We start from the raw sequence: 22,164 nt of genomic DNA, 5'->3' as shown, positions 1-22,164 counted from the left end.
ATATTTTAGCAGAGAAAAGCACAATTCAGCAATGCTTATCCACCATCAACATTAGTTGTTTTTTTTTTAAACACAATTTGATTAAGTGGGTCACATATAATACATCTCATAAAACTTGCAAGGAAATCTTATCGACAGACATTACAAATATAATTACAAAGAGTAACTACAGCAAAAAAAGGAATCCAAATTTTAGAGGTATAAGAACGAAAGAGAGATTTCGCAGCGACGGTGTGGTCAACCGTCACAGAGAGGAAGGAATAAGGTAGAAAAGAAGAGAGAAGACATGAAGAAGGAAAGAATGAATAGGAAAGAGGAGAAAGGAAAATAAGTCAAGAGGAGAAAAAGAAGGGGGGGGGGGGTGACTTCTAAGCTCAAAGGGTTTAAGCATTACCTGGATATTTAATATATCAGGTAACAAATGGCGAGGGAGCGTGTTGAGATGCCAGCCAGGATACCAAACCTTGTTAAACGATTTGGAAGAATTGCGAATAACAGCGGTCATGTATTCCATCAACATTAGTTTTACAAGAATGCACCAAACTGGAAATATGTCTCTTTTCTCTTTGCATTAGCAATTTGGTCACTAAAGCCTTTTTCTATTTTTGCAGATCCTCAGTGGTATCCAGCACGACAATCTATACGGTTAGACCCAAGTATGTCAGGGATTATTGAGAGTTTTAAATCTGTAATGTAACTCTGTACTGTAGAATTCTATTCTGATGTATTGGAGATAGTGCAGTGGTTCACAAACTTTCTGGAATCACGGCGCCCTTGAGTATCATAAAGGTTTTCACGGCACCCCCAGGCCAAACGTTTCTTACTGAGAAATTTAGAAAGAAATATTGAATAAAATAACTTGTGTTTATATGTCATCCTTAGGTTCAGTTTGCCTACATATTTTATGACTGACAGCCAATCGGAACTGGTTTTGCCTATTACATTGACCATAAGTAATCTGAATTGGGTCAGCAATCCAAGGCACCCCTGCAAGTGCCCCGAGGCACCCCAGGGTGCATAGGCATACAGTTTGAGAACCACTGAGATAGGGGGAGGTTGGGGTGGGGACCAAGGACACCTCAATTGCTGAAGCGTAATCCATATATCAGTTTTATGTATAAAATTGGGGGTATTTTTTGAAAGACTGCAATGTGTGAGTATCTATGAGGATATTTTAATGAGTGAGGATATTTTAATGAATACACTTGTAATAGCTTGTACACATATGCACATAAGGTCTCTCTTCAGGTGCATATTTTTTCTGTTTTCATTTTGTTCACTGAGAGGCTCCTTTAGAGTTGGGTGTCCATTATTTTTTAAATTTAAGATAATTATTTCAAAACGGTGCATACAGTATGTCCGCACCTAAATTGTGGCATATTATTGACTAGTGGACCTTACACATGGCAAGGAGGTTGGGCTGGTTCTGGCAAGCATTGAGCATGTTCTTGTTATTGCAATGCCCCCCAGATAGGACTGTTAGGACTCGGAGGCATATCTCTTGCAGTTTCTGAATAGCTGCTCCAGTGATGATGATGACTCTCAGCAGTACTGTCTAGCCGAGGGTAATTCAGCATGTGGCACTCCAGCTGCTGTGGAACTACATATACCAGCATGAAGCGCAAGAGTTTTGGTATTAGGGCATGCTAAAACTGTGCCAGGACATGCTGGGATGTGTATTTTTACAGCAGCTTGAGGGCCACATGTTAAATACCCCTGGTCTAACCGCTTCTGGTTGACTGCTTGGTATAATACTTCTATCACAAGTGTAGCTACTACCTCAGGAAATAAGATAACAACAGTTGCAGCAGCAGTGGTGGATTTCTCATTAGGCACATGAGGCACGTGCGTAGGGGGGTGCCACTTGCTGGGGGGCAGCACAGCCTGCTTCCCTGCATGAAAGCCCTGCTAGGCCGCTGGCCAGTCAAGGACAGGTGAATATTTATTTGGGATGCATATGATATCCTGGCAGACGGGATGCCGGCTGTCACTATAACGACAGCCTCATCCCATCTGCCGGAATGCCGGCAGTGAGGCAACAAGCCCGCTTATGGGCTCGCTGCGCTTGTCACGCATCAGGCTCACCGCATGTTCTATTCCCACTCGGTTGGTGGTGTGGACACACATACCGAGTGGTAATAACGAGCGTTTGCAGGATTCCGGGCGTCAGTATTTCACCGGATGTCGGGATTCCAGAATCAGTATCCCGAACGCCGGATCCCGACAGCCGGTATATTGATTGCATTCCATGTATGTTGTGGCATTATGACTTATAATAAGATTTTAAACCTACCGGTAAATCTTTTTCTCGTAGTCCGTAGAGGATGCTGGGGACTCCGAAAGGACCATGGGGATAGACGGGCTCCGCAGGAGACATGGGCACTTTAAGAAAGACTTTAGGTCTGGGTGTGCACTGGCTCCTCCCTCTATGCCCCTCCTCTAGACCTCAGTTAGAGAAACTGTGCCCAGAGGAGATGGACAGTACGAGGAAAGGATTTTTGTTAATCCAAGGGCAAGATTCATACCAGCCACACCAATCACACCGTATAACTTGTGTATCAATTAAACAGTTAACAGTATGAAAAAATAACGTAGCATCAGTCCAACCTGATGAAACTATAACATAACCCTTATGTAAGCAAAACTATATACAAGTCTCGCAGAAGTAGTCCGCACTTGGGACGGGCGCCCAGCACCCTCTACGGACTACGAGAAAGAGATTTACCGGTAGGTTTAAAATCTTATTTTCTCTAACGTCCTAGAGGATGCTGGGGACTCCGAAAGGACAATGGGGATTATACCAAAGCTCCCAAACGGGCGGGAGAGTGCGGATGACTCTGCAGCACCGAATGAGCAAACCGTAGGTCCTCCTCAGCCAGGGTATCAAACTTCTAGAACTTTGCAAAGGTGTTTGAACCCGACCAAGTAGCAGCTCGGCACAGTTGTAGTGCCGAGGCCCCTCGGGCAGCCGCCCAAGACGAGCCCACCTTCCTAGTGGAATGGGCCTTGACCGATTTTGGTAACGGCAATCCAGCCGTAGAATGCGCCTGCTGAATCGTATTACAGATCCAGCGAGCAATAGTCTGCTTCGAAGCAGGGGCGCCAACCTTGTTGGCTGCATATAGGACAAACAGTGCTTCCGTTTTCCTGACTACAGCCGTTCTGGCCACATAAATTTTCAAAGCCCTGACTACATCAAGGGACTCGGAATCCTCCAAATCTCGTGTAGCCACAGGCACCACAATAGGTTGGTTCATATGAAAGGATGAGACCACTTTTGGAAGGAATTGAGGATGGTTCCGCAATTCCGCTCTATCCATATGTGATAAAGCCGCTAATTTCGACACTCGCCTAGCCGAAGCCAAGGCTAATAACATGACCACCTTCCAAGTGAGATATTTCAACTCCACCGTTTTAAGTGGTTCAAACCAGTGTGACTTAAGGAAACTTAACACCACGTTAATGTCCCAAGGCGCCACCGGAGGTACAAAAGGAGGCTGAATATGCAGCACTCCCTACACAAAAGTCTGTACTTCTGGGAGAGAAGCCAATTCTTTTTGAAATAAAATGGATAAGGCCAAAATCTGAACCTTAATAGAGCCTAATTTTAGGCCCAAATTCACTCCAGTTTGTAGGAAGTGAAGGAAGCGGCCCAGGTGGAATTCTTCCGTAGGAGCATTCCTGGCCTCAAACCAAGAAACATATTTTCGCCATATACGGTGATAATGTTTAGATGTCACGTCCTTCCTAGCCTTTATCAGCGTAGGAATGACCTCATCCGGAGTACCCTTTTCCGCTAGGATCCGGCGTTCAACCGCCATGCCGTCAAACGCAGCCGCGGTAAGTCTTGAAACAGACAGGGCCCCTGTTGCAACAGGTCCTGTCTTAGAGGAAGAGGCCACGGATCTTCTGTGAGATTTTCCTGCAGATCCGGATACCAGGTCCTTCGTGGCCAATCTGGAACAATGAGGATTGTTCTCACTCCCCTTTTTCTTACTATTCTCAACACCTTGGGTATGAGAGGAAGAGGAGGAAATACATAGACCGACCGGGACACCCACAGTGTCACTAGGGCGTCTACAGCTACTGCCTGAGGGTCTCTTGACCTGGCGCAATACCTCTGTAGCTTTTTGTTGAGACGGGACGCCATCATGTCTATCTGGGGTAGTCCCCACCGACTTGCAATCTGTGCGAAGACTTCCTGATGAAGTCCCCACTCTCCTGGATGCAGGTCGTGCCTGCTGAGGAAGTCTGCTTCCCAGTTGTCCACTCCCGGAATGAACACTGCTGACAGTGCGCTTACATGATTCTCCGCCCAGCGAAGAATTCTGGTGGCTTCCGCCATCGCCGCTCTGCTCCTTGTGCCGCCTTGGCGGTTTACATGAGCTACTGCGGTGACGTTGTCTGACTGGATCAGAACTGGTTGGTCGCGAAGTAAGGTCTCCGCTTGCTGTAGGGCGTTGTATATGGCCCTCAGTTCCAGGATGTTGATGTGAAGACAAGTCTCCTGACTTGACCAAAGACCTTGGAAATTTCTTCCCTGTGTGACTGCTCCCCAACCTCGGCGGCTCGCGTCCGTGGTCACCAGGACCCAGTCCTGAATGCCGAATCTGCGGCCCACTAGAAGGTGAGCACTCTGCAGCCACCACAGGAGAGATACCCTTGCCCTGGGGGATAGGGTGATCAACTGACAAATCTGTAGATGTGACCCAGACCACTTGTCCAATAGGTCCCATTGGAAGGTCCTCGCATGGAACCTGCCGAAGGGAATGGCCTTGTATGATGCCACCATCTTTCCCAGGACTCGAGTGCAGTGATGCACTGACACCTGTTTTGGTTTCAATAGGTTCCTGACCAGAGTCATGAGTTCCTGAGCTTTTTCTATCGGAAGATAAACCCTTTTCTGGTCTGTATCCAGAATCATGCCCAAGAAGGTTAGACGAGTCGTAGGAACCAACTGCGACTTCGGGATATTGAGAATCCAGCCGTGTTGCTGTAACACCTTCAGAGAAAGTGATACGCTGTTCAGCAACTGCTCTCTTGATCTCGCTTTTATGAGGAGATCGTCTAAGTACGGGATAATTGTGACACCTTGCCTTCGCAGGAGCACTATCATTTCCGCCATTACCTTGGTGAAAATTCTCGGGGCCGTGGATAGACCAAACGGCAATGTCTGAAATTGGTAATGACAATCCTGTACCGCAAATCTTAGGTACGCCTGATGAGGTGGATAAATGGGAACATGAAGGTATGCATCCTTTATGTCCAGGGATACCATAAAATTCCCCCCTTCCAGGCTGGCGATGACCGCTCTTAGCGATTCCATCTTGAACTTGAACCTTTTCAAGTATAGGTTCAAGGATTTTAAATTTAATATGGGTCTGACCGAACCGTCCGGTTTCGGGACTACAAACAGGGTCGAATAATATCCCCTTCCTTGTTTAAGCAAGGGAACCTTGACCACCACCTGTTGAAGATACAATTTGTGAATTGCATTTAATACTATCTCCCTTCCCTGGGGAGAAGATGGTAGGGCCGATTTGAAAAACCGGCGAGGAGGCACCTCTTCGAATTCCAGCTTGTAACCCTGAGAAACAATTTCTATTGCCCAGGGATCCACCTGCGAGTGAACCCAGATGTGGCTGAAAACTCGAAGGCGTGCCCCCACTGGGGCGGACTCCTTTAGTGGAACCCCAGCGTCATGCGGTGGATTTTGTAGAGGCCGGGGAGGACTTCAGTTCCTGGGAACTAGCTGTGTTGTGCAGCTTTTTCCCTCTGCCCTTACCTCTGGCAAGAAAGGATGCACCTCGTACTTTCTTGTTTCTCTGTGATCGAAAGGACTGCATTTGATAATGTGGTGCTTTCTTAGGCTGTGAGGGAATATAAGGCAAAAAATTTGATTTACCAGCTGTCGCTGTGGAGACCAGGTCCGAGAGACCTTCCCCAAACAATTCCTCACCCCTGTAGGGTAAAACCTCCATATGCCTTTTTGAGTCGGCATCACCTGTCCATTGCCGGGTCCATAGGACTCGTCTAGCAGAAATCGACATAGCGTTTATTATAGAACCCAGTAGACTAATGTCTCTTTGAGCATCTCTCATATATAGGACAGCATCTTTTATATGCCCTAGGGTCAATATAATACGATCCTTATCTAGGGTCTCAATTTCTGCTGATAAGGTATCTGTCCATGCTGCTACCGCGCTACAAACCCAGGCCGACGCAATTGCCGGTCTGAGTAAGGTACCAGAATGTGTGTAAATGGACTTTAGGGTAACCTCCTGCTTGCGGTCAGCAGGATCCCTGAGGGTAGCCGTATCCTGGGATGGCAGCGCTACCTTTTTGGATAAGCGTGTCAATGCCTTGTCCACCGTAGGGGAGGATTCCCACCGTATCCTGTCCGTTGGCCGGAAAGGATACGCCATAAGAATCCTTTTGGGAATCTGCAGTTTTTTGTCTGGAGATTCCCAAGCTTTTTCACATAATTCGTTCAACTCATGTGAGGGGGGAAAGGCTATCTCAGGTTTCTTTCCCTTATACATGTGTACCCTCGTGTCAGGGACAGGGGGTTCCTCTGTGATATGCAAAACATCTTTTATTGCAATAATCATATATCGAATACATTTAGCCACTTTTGGCTGTAGCTTTGCATCATCGTAGTCGACACTAGAGTCAGAATCCGTGTCGGTATCTGTGTCAACTATTTGGGATAGTGGGCGCTTTTGAGACCCCGAAGGTCCCAGCGACATAGGGACAGGCATGGGTTGAGTCCCTGGCTGTACCCTAGCTTCAGCTTTGTCTAATCTCTTGTGCAATAAGTTTACATTAGCACTTAAAACATTCCACATATCCAGCCAGTCAGGTGTCGGCGCTGCTGACGGCGACACCTCATTTATTTTTATCTCTTCCTCCTCCTGAAAGCCTTCTACCTCAGACATGTCGACACACGCGTACCGACACACCACACACACACACAGGGAATCCTCTTATCTGAGGACAGTTCCCCCACAAGGCCCTTTGGAGAGACAGAGAGAGAGTATGCCAGCACACACCCCAGCGCTATATGACCCAGGAAAAAACACTATATAATTATATGTTTACCCAGTAGCGCTGTTTGTAATATGTCAATGCGCCAATTATGTGCCCCCCCTCTACTTTAAAACCCTCTTTCACCATGGTATTAAGCAGGGTAGAGTCCGGGGAGCTTCCTCTCAGCTGTGCTGTGGAGAAAATGGCGCTGGTGAGTGTTGAGGGAGAAGCCCCACCCCCTCGGCGGCGGGCTTCGGTCCCGCTCAAATATATTGAAAAACTGGCAGGGGCTCTTAAATATATACAGTGGTCAGCTATATATATCTTATTTTTGCCAGAAAAGAGGTTTATATGCTGCCCAGGGCGCCCCCCCTGCACCCTGCACCCTTACAGTGACTGCCGTGTGTGAGGTGTATGGGAGCAATGGCGCACGGCTTCACCGCTGTGCGTTACCTCAGTGAAGATCATGAAGTCTTCTGCCGCCTCTGAAGTCTTCTTTTCTTCTCATACTCACCCGGCTTCTATCTTCCGGCTCTGTGAGGAGGACGGCGGCGCGGCTTCGGGACGAACTACAGGGTGAGACCTGTGTTCTGACTCCCTCTGGAGCTAATGGTGTCCAGTAGCCTAAGAAGCAGAGCCTTGAAACTCACAGAAGTAGGTCTGCTTCTCTCCCCTCAGTCCCTCGATGCAGGGAGTCTGTTGCCAGCAGGCTCCCTGAAAATAAAAAACCTAACAAATATACTTTCTGTCAGGAAGCTCAGGAGAGCTCCCTGAAGTGCACCCATCTCCTCTTGGCACAGTATCAAACTGAGGTCTAGAGGAGGGGCATAGAGGGAGGAGCCAGTGCACACCCAGACCTAAAGTCTTTCTTAAAGTGCCCGTGTCTCCTGCGGAGTCCGTCTATCCCCATGGTCCTTTCGGAGTCCCCAGCATCCTCTAGGACGTTAGAGAAATTTTGATTCTGCAACTGTCAGGGGAGGCAATGGCGTATAAATTGTGGTGCGGGAAGTGGAGAGTGGGTGAGGTTGGGGCAGTGTCGGACTGGGGCATGAAGGGTCCACCGGGGAAATGCAGTGGTAGGGGCCCATTCTTAGAGGCTTGGCAAACCATTAGTGCATGGTCTGGGCTCCTTGGTATATAATATATATATATATATAGTAAATACTGCTAGTGCATGTATGATAATGTACCAGATTAATTACAGCAATGCACTGTAGAAAATACACCATAGTCCTGTGCAGTATAATGTAACATAGTCATAATGTATAAGTGAGAGGGTGGGCCCCCAGGCAGTGGGGCCCACCGGTGGTTTCCCCTGTACCCCTATTGGCCAGTCCGAGCCTGGGTTGGGGCTGTGACCAATAATGTTGTGCCTAGTGGAGACTTGACCCCTAAATTCGCTCCTGTTGAGCAGTGTTTGTATTTAAATACATTTTATATACAAAATGTGACTTTCGCATTTACTAGTAAGCGTTAACATTATTCTTTCTTATGTACATGACAATTCATTACATTATTATACTGTGCACAAATAGGGTAATGCAGCTTTAGCTATTACTGCTAACTGAAGAAGAAATTTAGGGGGTGATTCAGACCTAATCTCTAGGCTGCTTAACAGAAAACGGCCTCCTTCTGTCAATCAGCATGCGAATGGCTGTGCGATTAGAATTTTCATACCAGTCTGTCGCTGACCAGCGATACCTGTTTACCGACGCATGTGTGTATTGCTTTGCATACGCATGCGCAGTTAATCACTGATCGCCCGCTGTGCGAAAATGCACAGCAGCGATCAGGTCTGAATCACCCCCATAGTTTTATTTAAAGGGGATGTCCACCTAAAACTAATTTTTTTCTAAGATGCCATCTCTCCCTACCATGCACGTACTGTACTGAATCATTTGGCACCATAGCAAATTAGGGAGTAATCCCTACTCTGCTCCTATGGGCATGTGGGAGGGCTGAAACATACAGTGAAGCTTAAAATGGGGCTCCACTTTGTATGCATCAGATATACGGGTTTTCCAGATTGGTTGGTCCAACACTGCTGGGCCACCCCTCACCACTGGGCCTCATACTGTAGCATCACATAGGCTGCTCCAATGGTAGTTCTAACATTGCCACTGTGGTGTCTGGGGAGGATGGGCACATCTCAGAGACTTTAGGATCTCTGGGAAGAGATGTCCAATATTCACCTACAGAGTGGGTTGAGATATGGGTGTAGTATGTGATGCCGGCGGTCTGGCTCCCGGCGGCCAGCATACCGGCGCCGGAATAACGACAGCCAGCATACCGACAGCTGGGCTAGCACAAATGAGCCCCTTGCGGGCTCGATGCGGGCTCGATGCGGGCACGGTGGCACGCTATGCTATCTATTCTCCCTCCAGGGGGGTCGTGGACCCCCAAGAAGGAGAAAAGATGTTGGTATGCCGGTGGTCGGGATTCCGGCGCCGGTATGGTGGTCGTCGGGAGCCCGGCCGCCTGCAACCTGAAGACCACCCGTGCGATATATGTGACAATGTCTGCTCTGCTTTACATGACTATTTTAACTTGAGGTTTTCAGTATCATAAAAAGACTGCTTGATTCTGAAGCTAATGTCAATAAAACAAAAAGCTTAATGAATCAGTATTACTGAACTCTCTGCATGGTGTTATTACAGAGGTTGGACGGGTAGTTCAAGGACAGCTAAAGAATTTCACATTTCCTACTCCTGCATTTACTGACCATTTCTCATTTTCATTATAGAGGGCAGGTCACTAAAGGATGAAGAAATCCTGCAGGATCTTCCAGTTGGCACAACAGCTACATTATATTTCAGAGACTTGGGTCCTCAGATCGGATGGACTATGGTAATATTTCGGTTCCTAAGACTCTTAGCACATGCTTAGGTTTTGGATTCATATTTGATACAGTACCTATGATTTAGGTTAAATGTTGTATTTCCTGTTGTTTACCTGTCTAAAGATTACACATATTTTTTTAAACATAAATGAGATTCTCTTAGAAAATATCTCAGACACTACCAATTGACTCTACTGTTAAATTGTTATGGACTTTGGGGGTCATTCCGAGTTGATCGCTCGCTAGCAGTTTTTAGCAGCCGTGCAAACGCATTGTCGCTGCCCACTGGGGAGTGTATTTTCACTTTGCAGAATTGTGAACGCTTGTGCAGCAGAGCGCCTGCAAAATCTTTTTGTGCAAAACAAGACCAGCCCTGTAGTTACTCTTCGTGTGCGTTGATTCTAACGACGGAGGGACGGCTTTTGACGTCACACACCCGCCCAGCGAACGCCCAGCCATGCCTGCGTTTTTCCCGACACGCCTACGTTTTTCTAAGCACTCCCTGAAAACGGTCAGTTGACACCCAGAAACGCCCACTTCATGTCAATCTTCCTGCGTTCGGCCGTGTGATAGGAATGTTCGTTAGGCTCACGATGACTCACGTTAGACTCACCCACGATGCTCATTGTACCTGTACAACGCGCCTGCGCATTGCGGTGCATACGCATGCACAGAAATGCCGATTTATTTTATTTTTTTATAATATATTTTATTGAATTTTCATAAGAGTAGTGAACATTCCAAATAATTCCAATAAATGAGCCATAAAAAACATATAGAAAATCTAGTAATAAGATAGAAGAGTAGAAAATATCATACTGTCATATCGAACATTAGCCTAGGAGAGACAACTATCTCCTTGTACAATTCTGTCAGAACATAATATACATACTAGAACAAAGTAAAAGAATGCAGTCTGACAAATGGCAATTAGACGCAACCATTCTGGACATATGTAAGGATAAAACCTAACATAACACAACCAAACAAGAATCGGAGGGTTATCGAACATATAAGGGAGAAGAGGGGATGGGAAAGAGGGGGAAAGGAAAAATAAGTCATCCTAAGTCAGGTGTTCTATCCTGATCAGTCTAGTGTTGACAGAAAAATCTAAATAAATAAATTTTCAATTAAGAACAAAAGTCATGTATCAATAGAATGTCTCCTAAGTAAGTTCCATGAAGTGTTTTCAGATAATTGGAGAATATGGTTCTGCGAATGCTCGTCCAATATATTAATAAAATATTCCCATTTATGATAGAATTTTTCGACTCCATGTTCAATATCAGGATTAGTAGTGCGTCTATCATAATATAATATTTGTAACAATTTGTGTTTGACTTCTGATATGGAGGGAGCAGTATGGTGGGTCCAATGGATAAGAATTATTTTTTTTGCAACGGTAACAATCGTAATTAGCAATCGGAATCTTGATTTCTTATTGGGGCCTAAATCCCAGTTTTTAAAATTCCCACAAAGACATGCGAAAGGGTCAGGGAGTATAGATGTAGAGAACATGGAGTTGATTAGTTGTATCAGTTTATTCCAGAATTTTCTAATTTTACCACATTCCCAAACGCAATGAATAAACGTAGCATGAGACATTGAGCATTTAATGCAGGCCCCGGTTTCAAGGGAAGTCATATATCTCCTTTGAGCAGGGGAGATATACGCTCTATGTATCATTCTAATATGGACCTCTTGTAAATAAGAAGATTGTAGAAATTTTAGAGAGGTGTCATATTGAGAGATTAGGTCTGGTAACAGATTGATACCTGGGACGTCTGAGGACCATTTCTGTAGAGAGGATTCCCAATGGGACGAGGCCGAAATGGAAGCCAGAGGTTCATACAATAAACTAATTTTGTACGGAACAGAGGAGAGAAGTTTAAGAAGAGAAGCAAATGTTAACATCATATTATCTGTGGTCGAAGGGGTGGGTAGGGATTGAATGTAATGACGTGTTTGGAGATACATATAAAAATGATGAGATGGAATAGAAAATCGGGATTGGAGGTCGGTAAAAGAGAGTAAATTGCCACCAGTGTCAAATACTTTTGCTATCGAGGCCAGGCCCTTCTCCTTCCACTGAAGAAAAGAGATATTAGATAAAGAAGGGGGGAAAGCAGGGTTCCCTCACAGTGACGTGTACGGGGAATAGCTAGGATTAGTGTGAAATTTCCTATTTACAATAGTCCAGGACCGATATGTGTCCATAAATAAGGGATTATTTTTAATAAAGATCGGGATATCGGACAATTTAGAATGCAACAGGGCATTTGGAGAATAAGGCGATAATAACGCAGAATCCAAGTGACTATCAGTGTAAGAACTAGTGTCGAGTAACCAGTCACTAATATATCGAAAAAATATAGCATTAGAATATAAAGTTAGGTCAGGGAAGCCGAGGCCTCCATATTTACGGGGCAGTCGTAATTTGGAAAAGGCTATTCGAGGACGTTTCCCTTGCCACAGAAATCGAGAAAAGAGAGAATTTAAAATTTGAATATCCCTCGTGAGAAGTCTGATCGGCAGCATCTGCATTACATAAAAGATTTTTGGAAATAAAACACTCTTTATGGCTGCTAATCTGCCTAGGAGGGAGATGGGTAGAGATGTCCAGTTGTCTAGATAGTTTTTAATCTTGGCAATGATTGGGGTAAAGTTAAGTTTATAAAGATTCGTTAAATCTGTTGATACATGTATACCCAGATACTTAACAGAGGATTGAGAAATATGAAAGGAGTGAAGAATAGGAAGTGATTGAAAATATGAGGGTGGGCCATGGATAGGGAGAATCACTGATTTGTCTAGATTGACTTTATAGCCAGAAATGGATCCAAAAGAGGAGATGAGGTTTAGGACAGCTGGAAGAGAGGAAGATGGATTAGAAAGAAAAAGCACCATGTCATCTGCGTATAATGATACCTTGAGTAGTTTAGAACGAATAGCAATTCCTTCAACTAAAGTTGAGTTACGTATTGCAATCGCCAGTGGCTCTATCGCTATAGCAAATAGAAGGGGGGTTAGAGGGCAGCCCTGTCTTGTTACGCGGGAAATAGAAAAGGATGACGAAAGAGAGCCTTTACAGGAAATTTGTGACTGGGGGGAATGGTATAATGTTTGTAAAATGGATATGAAAATTGGGGGGAAACCAAATAAACGTAAAGTGGAAAAAAGGTAATTCCATTTTACCAAATCGAAAGCCTTTTCGGCGTCAAAAGAAACAATCATCGTAGGGGGAGCAGAACTAAGAGAGTTTGAATGATGAATCATTGCCAAGATTTTACGGACATTGACAACTGAATGTCTACCTAAAATGAAGCCTGTCTGATCCGAGTGTATAATCTGGGGTAGATACAATTTCAGTCTGTCAGCAAGAATCTTAGTAAACAATTTGTAATCAAAATTTAATAAGGATATTGGTCTGTAAGATCCCGGTAAGGATAGATCCTTACCCGGTTTAGGGAGAAATTTAATGATGGCTGAGTTAAAGTAAGGAGGCAATGATTGAGTACTGATTATATTATTATAAAATGCCACCAAATTTTCCCCGAACCTAGGTAGTAGAATCTTATAGAACTCTGCTGTTAGGCCATCCGGACCAGGGGCTTTCAGGGGTTCGGAATGTTGAATAACTCTCGTGACTTCATCAATGGAGATAGGGGCCTCCAATAAATGTGAGAATTCCTCAGGGAACTGTGGAAGGGAGGGAAACGTCCAAGAATGGGAGGAATCATTAGCAGTTAAGGAAGAATTTTCGTGATGAGGGTCGGAATATATTTTTTCATAGAAATTTTTCATAACATCAGTGATTTGGTCTCTCGAGTTTGCTATGGAGCCATCTTCCCCACGGAGGGGGTGGATCAGCATTGGTGGCTGTGTGCCTCTTAGTAGATTGGAAAGAAGTCGTCCTGTCTTGTTTCCAAATCTGTGGAATTTGTAGTTAGTAGTGAAAAGTGAGCGTTCACTTTTGAGTTTAAAATATTCATCAAAGTGCAATTTCGCTGTGGTATATGTTAATTTATTAGATGGTGAGGGGGCAGATTTATATGTTTGGTAAGAATCAGTCAATTTGGATTGCAAGTCCAAATAGGACTTAGCTAAACGTTTGTTCTCAGCTGCAACGTATGAGATAATGACACCCCGGAGGACTGCCTTACCCGTTTGCCAGAATAAAGAAGGATTAGAGGACTCACAATCCAAATTGGTATGCTTAAAGTCCATCCATGCGGACTCAATTTTCTGACGAAATGTTATGGATTGAGATAGATAATTAGGAAATTTCCAGAGTCTAAAAGGGCCTTTATCAATTGTAGTCTGTAAGGTAATCCATACTAGAGCATGGTCTGACAAATTTATAGGTTCAATGGAAGCTTCATGTATTTTGGGAAATAAAGAGGTAGCTAATAATATATAGTCAATGCGAGATAGAGTTTGATGTGCCGCCGACAAGCACGTATAATCTTTTTCGGTCGGATGTAGTGCACGCCAAACATCAACTAAGCAGAGTTGTTTAGATAGGGCTGTGACCCCTAATTTTGGGAGGGAGGAAGGTGATTTTTGTAATGTAGATTTGTCAAGTATAGGAGAGGAGATAAGATTAAAATCCCCTAATAAAATGAGAGGATTAGAGCTATACGGTAACAATTTGGCAAGTAAATTGGAAAAAAAGGATTTCCTATAAACATTCGGAGCATAAATCGTACATAGGACATACGGGGAGTTATTAAGTAAAATTTCTGCAATCAAATAACGACCTTCAGGGTCAATCAGTGAAGTAGAGATAGAGATGGGTAAGGATTTTCTGACTAAAATGACTACTCCACGTGATTTGGAATTAAATGAAGCAGCTGCTAATCATTTCCAACCCAATATCTGCAGCTTCAGTGATTCCGGGTAAGTTAAATGTGTTTCCTGAAGGCAAACAATGTCTAATTTCAACTTAGAGATATAAGTAAGTATCTTACGTCTTTTAGCTGGGGAATTGATACCTCCCACATTCCACGTACCCATTCGTACTGACATTTACGTGATGGGAGGGCTAAACAGGGACCAGAAAGGAACATCCCAACTCAACCTGTCAATTAAAGAGAGAAAGGGAGGGTGGGGAGCGGGAAGGAACAAGAGGAAAAAGACAAACAGACAGACGGGAAAAATAACGGATAACAAATGCAAAACAGAACAAGTAGTTTCAACATCATTAGAAGAATGATGAGCAGAATATGAGTATATCAACAAAATACAATGGGCTTGATAAGCCTTGGTAAGTATGGTATATTAAAGACTAATTAAGCAGGCCTCAATCATAGTTAGGGGATAATATCGCTAACAGTGAAACCTATAACGGCCCAAAAAAAAAAAAAGTGTTAAGATGTCAATGCAATACTAATCATGTCCGGCGAGCAGGAGCCATGAGGAGGAGCAGTGATACAGACCGGACTGAATACCGTGTAGATTAGTGAGTAGTGGGAGGAGGGTCAGTAATGTCAGCTTGGGAGGTAGAACAACCAGCTTCATAAAGAAAAGCTTCTGCATCAGCAGGGGTATTGAAATCTTTGTAAGTCGATCCATCAAACAGTCGAAGTCTGGCTGGGTAGATCAGAGCAAATTTCCGTTGATCCGCCACTAAACGGGAGCATATAGGAGAGAAGGCCTTTCGTGCTCGGGATAATTCCACTGAAAAATCTTGGAATAAGTAAAGTTTCGATGATTCCCATAAAATAGGTTTCTTGTTGCGGGAAGCTGACCACAGTGTCTGTTTATGCAAATAATTGAGACAACGAAAGAGGACAACTCGAGGGCGATTAGTAGCGGAGGGAGACTGATGTCCCACTCTGTGAACTCTCTCTATGACGAGGTCACGGCATTCAGATTCAACCCCCAAAATGGTCTGGAGAGTAGAACGCACAAAGTGGTCTAAAGCTGGGCCCTTAACGGATTCTGGGAGACCCACGAGACGGATGTTATTTCTTCTTGACCAATTCTCCAGGTCGTCCACTTATTCCAGAGATGATAGTTACCCTTCTCCAGTTTGGGAACCACATGAGTAAGATGAGAAACGTCTTGAAACAAGGTGCCTACTCTATGTTCCGTTTCTTCGACACGATGAGTGAGTCGGTTCAATTGCGAGGTGATATCAGATACTGCTTGCGATAATAGTGGCCCCATGGTCGCCTTAATCGCTTCCACCACGTCATTGTAAGTAACATAAGTGTCTGGAGGAATAACCGACTTTTTGGCAGCCGGGGACAAAGCCATGGTTTCTGCGTCAGAAGTTATATTTGTATCTGCTCTACGTTTCTCTTGGCGTTGTTGAAGAGGCTGCGTGGTTGCAGAGGATGTGAGATATTTTTCCATATTAGAAATAACAAGGACCAAAGAGGCTAGTGTTGGAGTTATAGTGACTCTGCTGAATTGACCGAGATGAGGCCTGCGAAGAAGGCTATCAGCGCATTGTATAAGCACACTTACATATCAAATCTTGTGGGTACATTTTCCTGTGAATGCATCCCTGGAAGCATAAGTAGAAATCACAAACAGTATTGTAGCTAAGGACTGTAGCCTGACTAGCAGAACCGCAGGTACCTCCACAATATATCGAGAGTCACAGGGATTGAAATTGAGGTATTTAGTTTTGTAGATATAGAGATCACAGGAAATGTGGGGTCGGAGTGGATGATGATAGATTCCACAGGTAGCAACAGACCGGGAGCACAGGGGAACAGCAGGATTAATGTTAAAGTATATGATAATACAGTAAACTGGGTTGTAAGTCCAGCCAGTGGAATATGTCCCTTTAATGCTGGGGCAAAGATTTCAGTACCTTACAATAAGGGTGATAGGAGATATGTGACAAAGTCAGGCAGTTAGGGTGATTAAGTGCTGGGGAGATATTGAATGCCTGAGGTAAAATGGCCACCGTTACTGCAGAGGCCAGTGTGGGTGAAACGCAGTTCAGAATGACTCTCACCTCCCTTGCTGTGAAGCAGGGCTAACAGCCCTGTGTGCCAGAGAAGTCTGCCGGGTCCCCGGAGGGAAGACAAGCACTGTGAGGCCGCAGGATGATGTAGCAGCGGTGTCCGCGGTTCCGTTTTCCCGCAATCTCCGACGTGGAGCTCAGCCGCCGGGCAGAAGCAGAAATCGAGTCCCCGGCTTGGCAGGAGACGAAGGCCGCAACCCGCAGAGACCTATACTAGTGTCTCCCGGCTCCGCAGCTCGTCTCAGAGGTGTTCGCTCGTGGCAGGAGGCAATAGGGTCAGGGAATGGGGTGTAAATACAGGGCTGTAATAGGCAAAAGAGGCAGCTTTGTATAAAACAGAGTGGGAGCTCTGCAAAGGTGCTGCCGTCCTTCCTCCCGGTCAGGCCACGCCCCCAGAAATGCCGATTTTTAACCTGAACGCTGCGAACAACGGCAGCTAGCGATCAACTCGGAATGACGCCCTTTGACTGGTATCCAATTGCATGCAGTAATTTACCACATGGCAAAAACGGACTAAAATAGCCCAATAGTATTAATGGGCTATCCAATTATAGCCCGTTTTTATATTGCCGTTAAATTACCTGTTTTCGACCTATAATACATGGGATCCGGGATAAAATTCCGGCCCATGCGGTATCACGAAAAAACAGGCTGCTTGTAGCGGATAATGCTTTGGGTGCCTGAGGCACCCGAAGCATAATCCCAGATTAGTCCTACTTATCGTGGCTAATTGGATAGCCCCGGGCCGATCCATTAGGTGCGGTAAATACCTATAAATAGATACTGGCCTTTGTGTTAAAGAATATGAAAATAGTGCAAAACCACAGAATTTGGTGTATTTTAAGTAATGTTGTTTCTTTACTTTTAAAATTAGAACATATTTACAAATAGATGAACGGAGAAATATGTCTGATTATTTGACATATTCTATTATAAATATAATTCTCTTCAATGCACTTTCCCTTAGTGAATGAAATGATTGTTACATCTAAATGGCAAGTTCTTTTATATGAAAGGTCTAGTGATAATACTTCCAAATACTGAATCTCTTTTGGGAGGAGAGGTCAAGTGACAGTGCTGTTAGAGCTCTCGAGGTGAAAAAACATACACTCACTGTCTAATAAAACATATGTTCTTAATTTCGAGTACATTTAGGGATAGATTTACTAAGGAGCAGTTTATCAAGCTGCCTACCATTGGTGGCTTAGGGGCCCATTTATCAATAACTGCAATTTAATTGCAGTTAGCAGGAGTAAATAACGATTAAATTCGCAATGCGATAATGCTGATTATTGTATGAATGTATTAAAATTCGGGTGCCGGAACAGAGCTTGTGTTAAAGCTAGTGATGAGCGGGTTCGGTTCCTCGGAATCCGAACCCGCCCGAACTTCACCTTTTTTTTACACGGGTCCGAGCGACTCGGATCCTCCAGCCTTGCTCGGTTAACCCGAGCGCGCCCGAACGTCATCATCCCGCTGTCGGATTCTCGCGAGACTCGGATTCTATATAAGGAGCCGCGCGTCGCCGCCATTTTCACACGTGCATTGAGATTGATAGGGAGAGGACGTGGCTGGCGTCCTCTCCGTTGTATTAGAAAAAAAAAAACTGAGTGACTTAGTTTTAATTGTGGGGAGGATTGGGGATGGGAAACAGCTGTTAGGGAGTACAGTGCAGGGTTTTGAGTTTAATCCGTTGTTTCTCTGCCTGAAAAAAAACGCTCCACCATATCTGTGCTCACTCAGTGTGCTGCACTGCTGCATGATATATCTGTGCTGAGTGCACTGCTCACACTGCCTAATTGTGGGGACTGGGGAGCAGTTATAGCAGGAGTACAGTGCACAGTTTTGCTGACAGTGACCACCAGTCCAGTATACGTTTGTCTGCCTGAAAAACACTGTGGTGTTTTTTTTTTCTTTCTTCATGCTAGTTTGTTTAGCAGTCTGCTGACAGTGTCCACCAGGTCCGACCGTTATACAGTATATTATATATATAATTAAGTACTAAGCAGCAGTACGGTAGGCCACGGCTGTACCTACCTCTGTGTCGTCAGTGCACTCGTCGTCCATAAGTATAAGTAATACTATACTATCCATCCATCTACATTGTATACCTGTGGTGTTTTTTTTTTCTTTCTTCATACTAGTTTGTTTAGCAGTCTGCTGACACTGTCCACCAGGTCCGTTATACAGTATATTATATTTATATATAAGCACTAAGCAGCAGTACGGTAGGCCAGGGCTGTACCTACCTCTGTGTCGTCAGTGCACTTGTCGTCCATAAGTATAAGTAATACTATACTATCCATCCATCTACATTGTATACCTGTGGTGTTTTTTTTTTTTCTTTCTTCATACCAGTTTGTTTAGCAGTCTGCTGACAGTGTCCACCAGGTCCGTTATACAGTATATCATATATATAAGCACTAAGCAGCAGTACGGTAGGCCACGGCTGTACCTACCTCTGTGTCGTCAGTGCACTCGTCGTCCATAAGTATAAGTAATACTATACTATCCATCCATCTACATTGTATACCTGTGGTGTTTTTTTTTTTTCTTTCTTCATACTAGTTTGTTTAGCAGTCTGCTGACACTGTCCACCAGGTCCGTTATACAGTATATTATATTTATTTATAAGCACTAAGCAGCAGTACGGTAGGCCACGGCTGTACCTACCTCTGTGTCGTCAGTGCACTCGTCGTCCATAAGTATAAGTAATACTATACTATCCATCCATCTACATTGTATACCTGTGGTGGTTTTTTTTTCTTTCTTCATACTAGTTTAGCAGTCTGCTGACACTGTCCACCAGGTCCGTTATACAGTATATTATATTTATGTATAAGCACTAAGCAGCAGTACGGTAGGCCACGGCTGTACCTACCTCTGTGTCGTCAGTGCACTCGTCGTCCATAAGTATAAGTAATACTATACTATCCATCCATCTACATTGTATACCTGTGGTGTTTTTTTTTCTTTCTTCATACTAGTTTGTTTAGCAGTCTGCTGACACTGTCCACCAGGTCCGTTATACAGTATATTATATTTATATATAAGCACTAAGCAGCAGTACGGTAGGCCACGGCTGTACCTACCTCTGTGTCGTCAGTGCACTCGTCGTCCATAAGTATAAGTAATACTATACTATCCATCCATCCATCTACATTGTATACCTGTGGTGTTTTTTTTTTCTTTCTTCATACTAGTTTGTTTAGCAGTCTGCTGACACTGTCCACCAGGTCCGTTATACAGTATATTATATTTATATATAAGCACTAAGCAGCATTACGGTAGGCCACGGCTGTACCTACCTCTGTGTCGTCAGTGCACTCGTCGTCCATAAGTATAAGTAATACTATACTATCCATCCATCTACATTGTAAACCTGTGGTGTTTTTTTTTTCTTTCTTCATACTAGTTTGTTTAGCAGTCTGCTGACAGTGTCCACCAGGTCCGTTATACAGTATATGATATATATAAGCACTAAGCAGCAGTACGGTAGGCCACGGCTGTACCTACCTCTGTGTCGTCAGTGCACTCGTCGTCCATAAGTATAAGTAATACTATACTATCCATCCATCTACATTGTATACCTGTGGTGTTTTTTTTTTCTTTCTTCATACTAGTTTGTTTAGCAGTCTGCTGACACTGTCCACCAGGTCCGTTGTACAGTATATTACATTTATATATAAGCACTAAGCAGCAGTACGGTAGGCCACGGCTGTACCTACCTCTGTGTCGTCAGTGCACTCGTCGTCCATAAGTATAAGTAATACTATACTATCCATCCATCTACATTGTATACCTGTGGTGTTTTTTTTTTCTTTCTTGATACTAGTTTGTTTAGCAGTCTGCTGACAGTGTCCACCAGGTCCGTTATACAGTATATCATATATATAAGCACTAAGCAGCAGTACGGTAGGCCACGGCTGTACCTACCTCTGTGTCGTCAGTGCACTCGTCGTCCATAAGTATAAGTAATACTATACTATCCATCCATCTACATTGTATACCTGTGGTGTTTTTTTTTTCTTTCTTCATACTAGTTTGTTTAGCAGTCTGCTGACAGTGTCCACCAGGTCCGTTATACAGTATATCATATATATAAGCACTAAGCAGCAGTACGGTAGGCCACGGCTGTACCTACCTCTGTGTCGTCAGTGCACTCGTCGTCCATAAGTATAAGTAATACTATACTATCCATCCATCTACATTGTATACCTGTGGTGTTTTTTTTTCTTTCTTCATACTAGTTTGTTTAGCAGTCTGCTGACAGTGTCCACCAGGTCCGTTATACAGTATATCATATATATAAGCACTAAGCAGCAGTACGGTAGGCCACGGCTGTACCTACCTCTGTGTCGTCAGTGCACTCGTCGTCCATAAGTATAAGTAATACTATACTATCCATCCATCTACATTGTATACCTGTGGTGTTTTTTTTTTCTTTCTTCATACTAGTTTGTTTAGCAGTCTGCTGACACTGTCCACCAGGTCCGTTATACAGTATATTATATTTATATATAAGCACTAAGCAGCAGTACGGTAGGCCACGGCTGTACCTACCTCTGTGTCGTCAGTGCACTCGTCGTCCATAAGTATAAGTAATACTATACTATCCATCCATCTACATTGTATACCTGTGGTGTTTTTTTTTTTCTTTCTTCATACTAGTTTGTTTAGCAGTCTGCTGACACTGTCCACCAGGTCCGTTATACAGTATATTATATTTATATATAAGCACTAAGCAGCAGTACGGTAGGCCACGGCTGTACCTACCTCTGTGTCGTCAGTGCACTCGTCGTCCATAAGTATAAGTAATACTATACTATCCATCCATCTACATTGTATACCTGTGGTGGCTTTTAGTTGTGCGCAAAATATGGAGAACAAAAATGTGGAGGTTAAAAAAATAGGGAAAGATCAAGATCCACTTCCACCTCGTGCTGAAGCTGCTGCCACTAGTCATGGCCGAGACGATGAAATGCCATCAACGTCGTCTGCCAAGGCCGATGCCCAATGTCATAGTACAGAGCATGTAAAATCCAAAACACAAAAGATCAGTAAAATAATGACCCAAAAATCAAAATTAAAAGCGTCTGAGGAGAAGCGTGAACTTGCCAATATGCCATTTACGACACGGAGTGGCAAGGAACGGCTGAGGCCCTGGCCTATGTTCATGGCTAGTGGTTCAGCTTCACATGAGGATGGAAGCACTCATCCTCTCGCTAGAAAAAAGAAAAGACTTGCGGCAAAAGCACAGCAAAGAACTGTGCGTTCTTCGAAATCCCAAAGGAGAGTCCAATTGTGTCGGTTG

General features: G+C 44.1%; 1 protein-coding gene across 3 annotated transcripts in view; it reads left to right on the top strand.

The window, feature by feature from the left end:
• Nucleotides 1-22,164, top strand: part of LOC134957742 (very-long-chain enoyl-CoA reductase-like) — a 200,168-nt gene that overhangs the window by 80,903 nt on the left and 97,101 nt on the right. For 2 of the 3 annotated variants that reach the window (XM_063939860.1, XM_063939861.1), the window contains exons 4-5: nt 612-656; nt 9,773-9,876. The exons of the other annotated variant lie outside the window; for it this stretch is intronic. In XM_063939860.1, the coding sequence (XP_063795930.1) occupies nt 612-656; nt 9,773-9,876 (149 nt within the window). The remainder of the gene's footprint in view (nt 1-611; nt 657-9,772; nt 9,877-22,164) is intronic. 3 annotated transcript variants of the gene reach the window in all.

Source organism: Pseudophryne corroboree, chromosome 9 (genome assembly GCF_028390025.1).
Source record: "Pseudophryne corroboree isolate aPseCor3 chromosome 9, aPseCor3.hap2, whole genome shotgun sequence".
NCBI classification, from domain to species: Eukaryota; Metazoa; Chordata; class Amphibia; order Anura; family Myobatrachidae; genus Pseudophryne; species Pseudophryne corroboree.
Note: the sequence above shows the minus strand (reverse complement) of the source record. Positions and strands in the feature narration are given on the sequence as shown.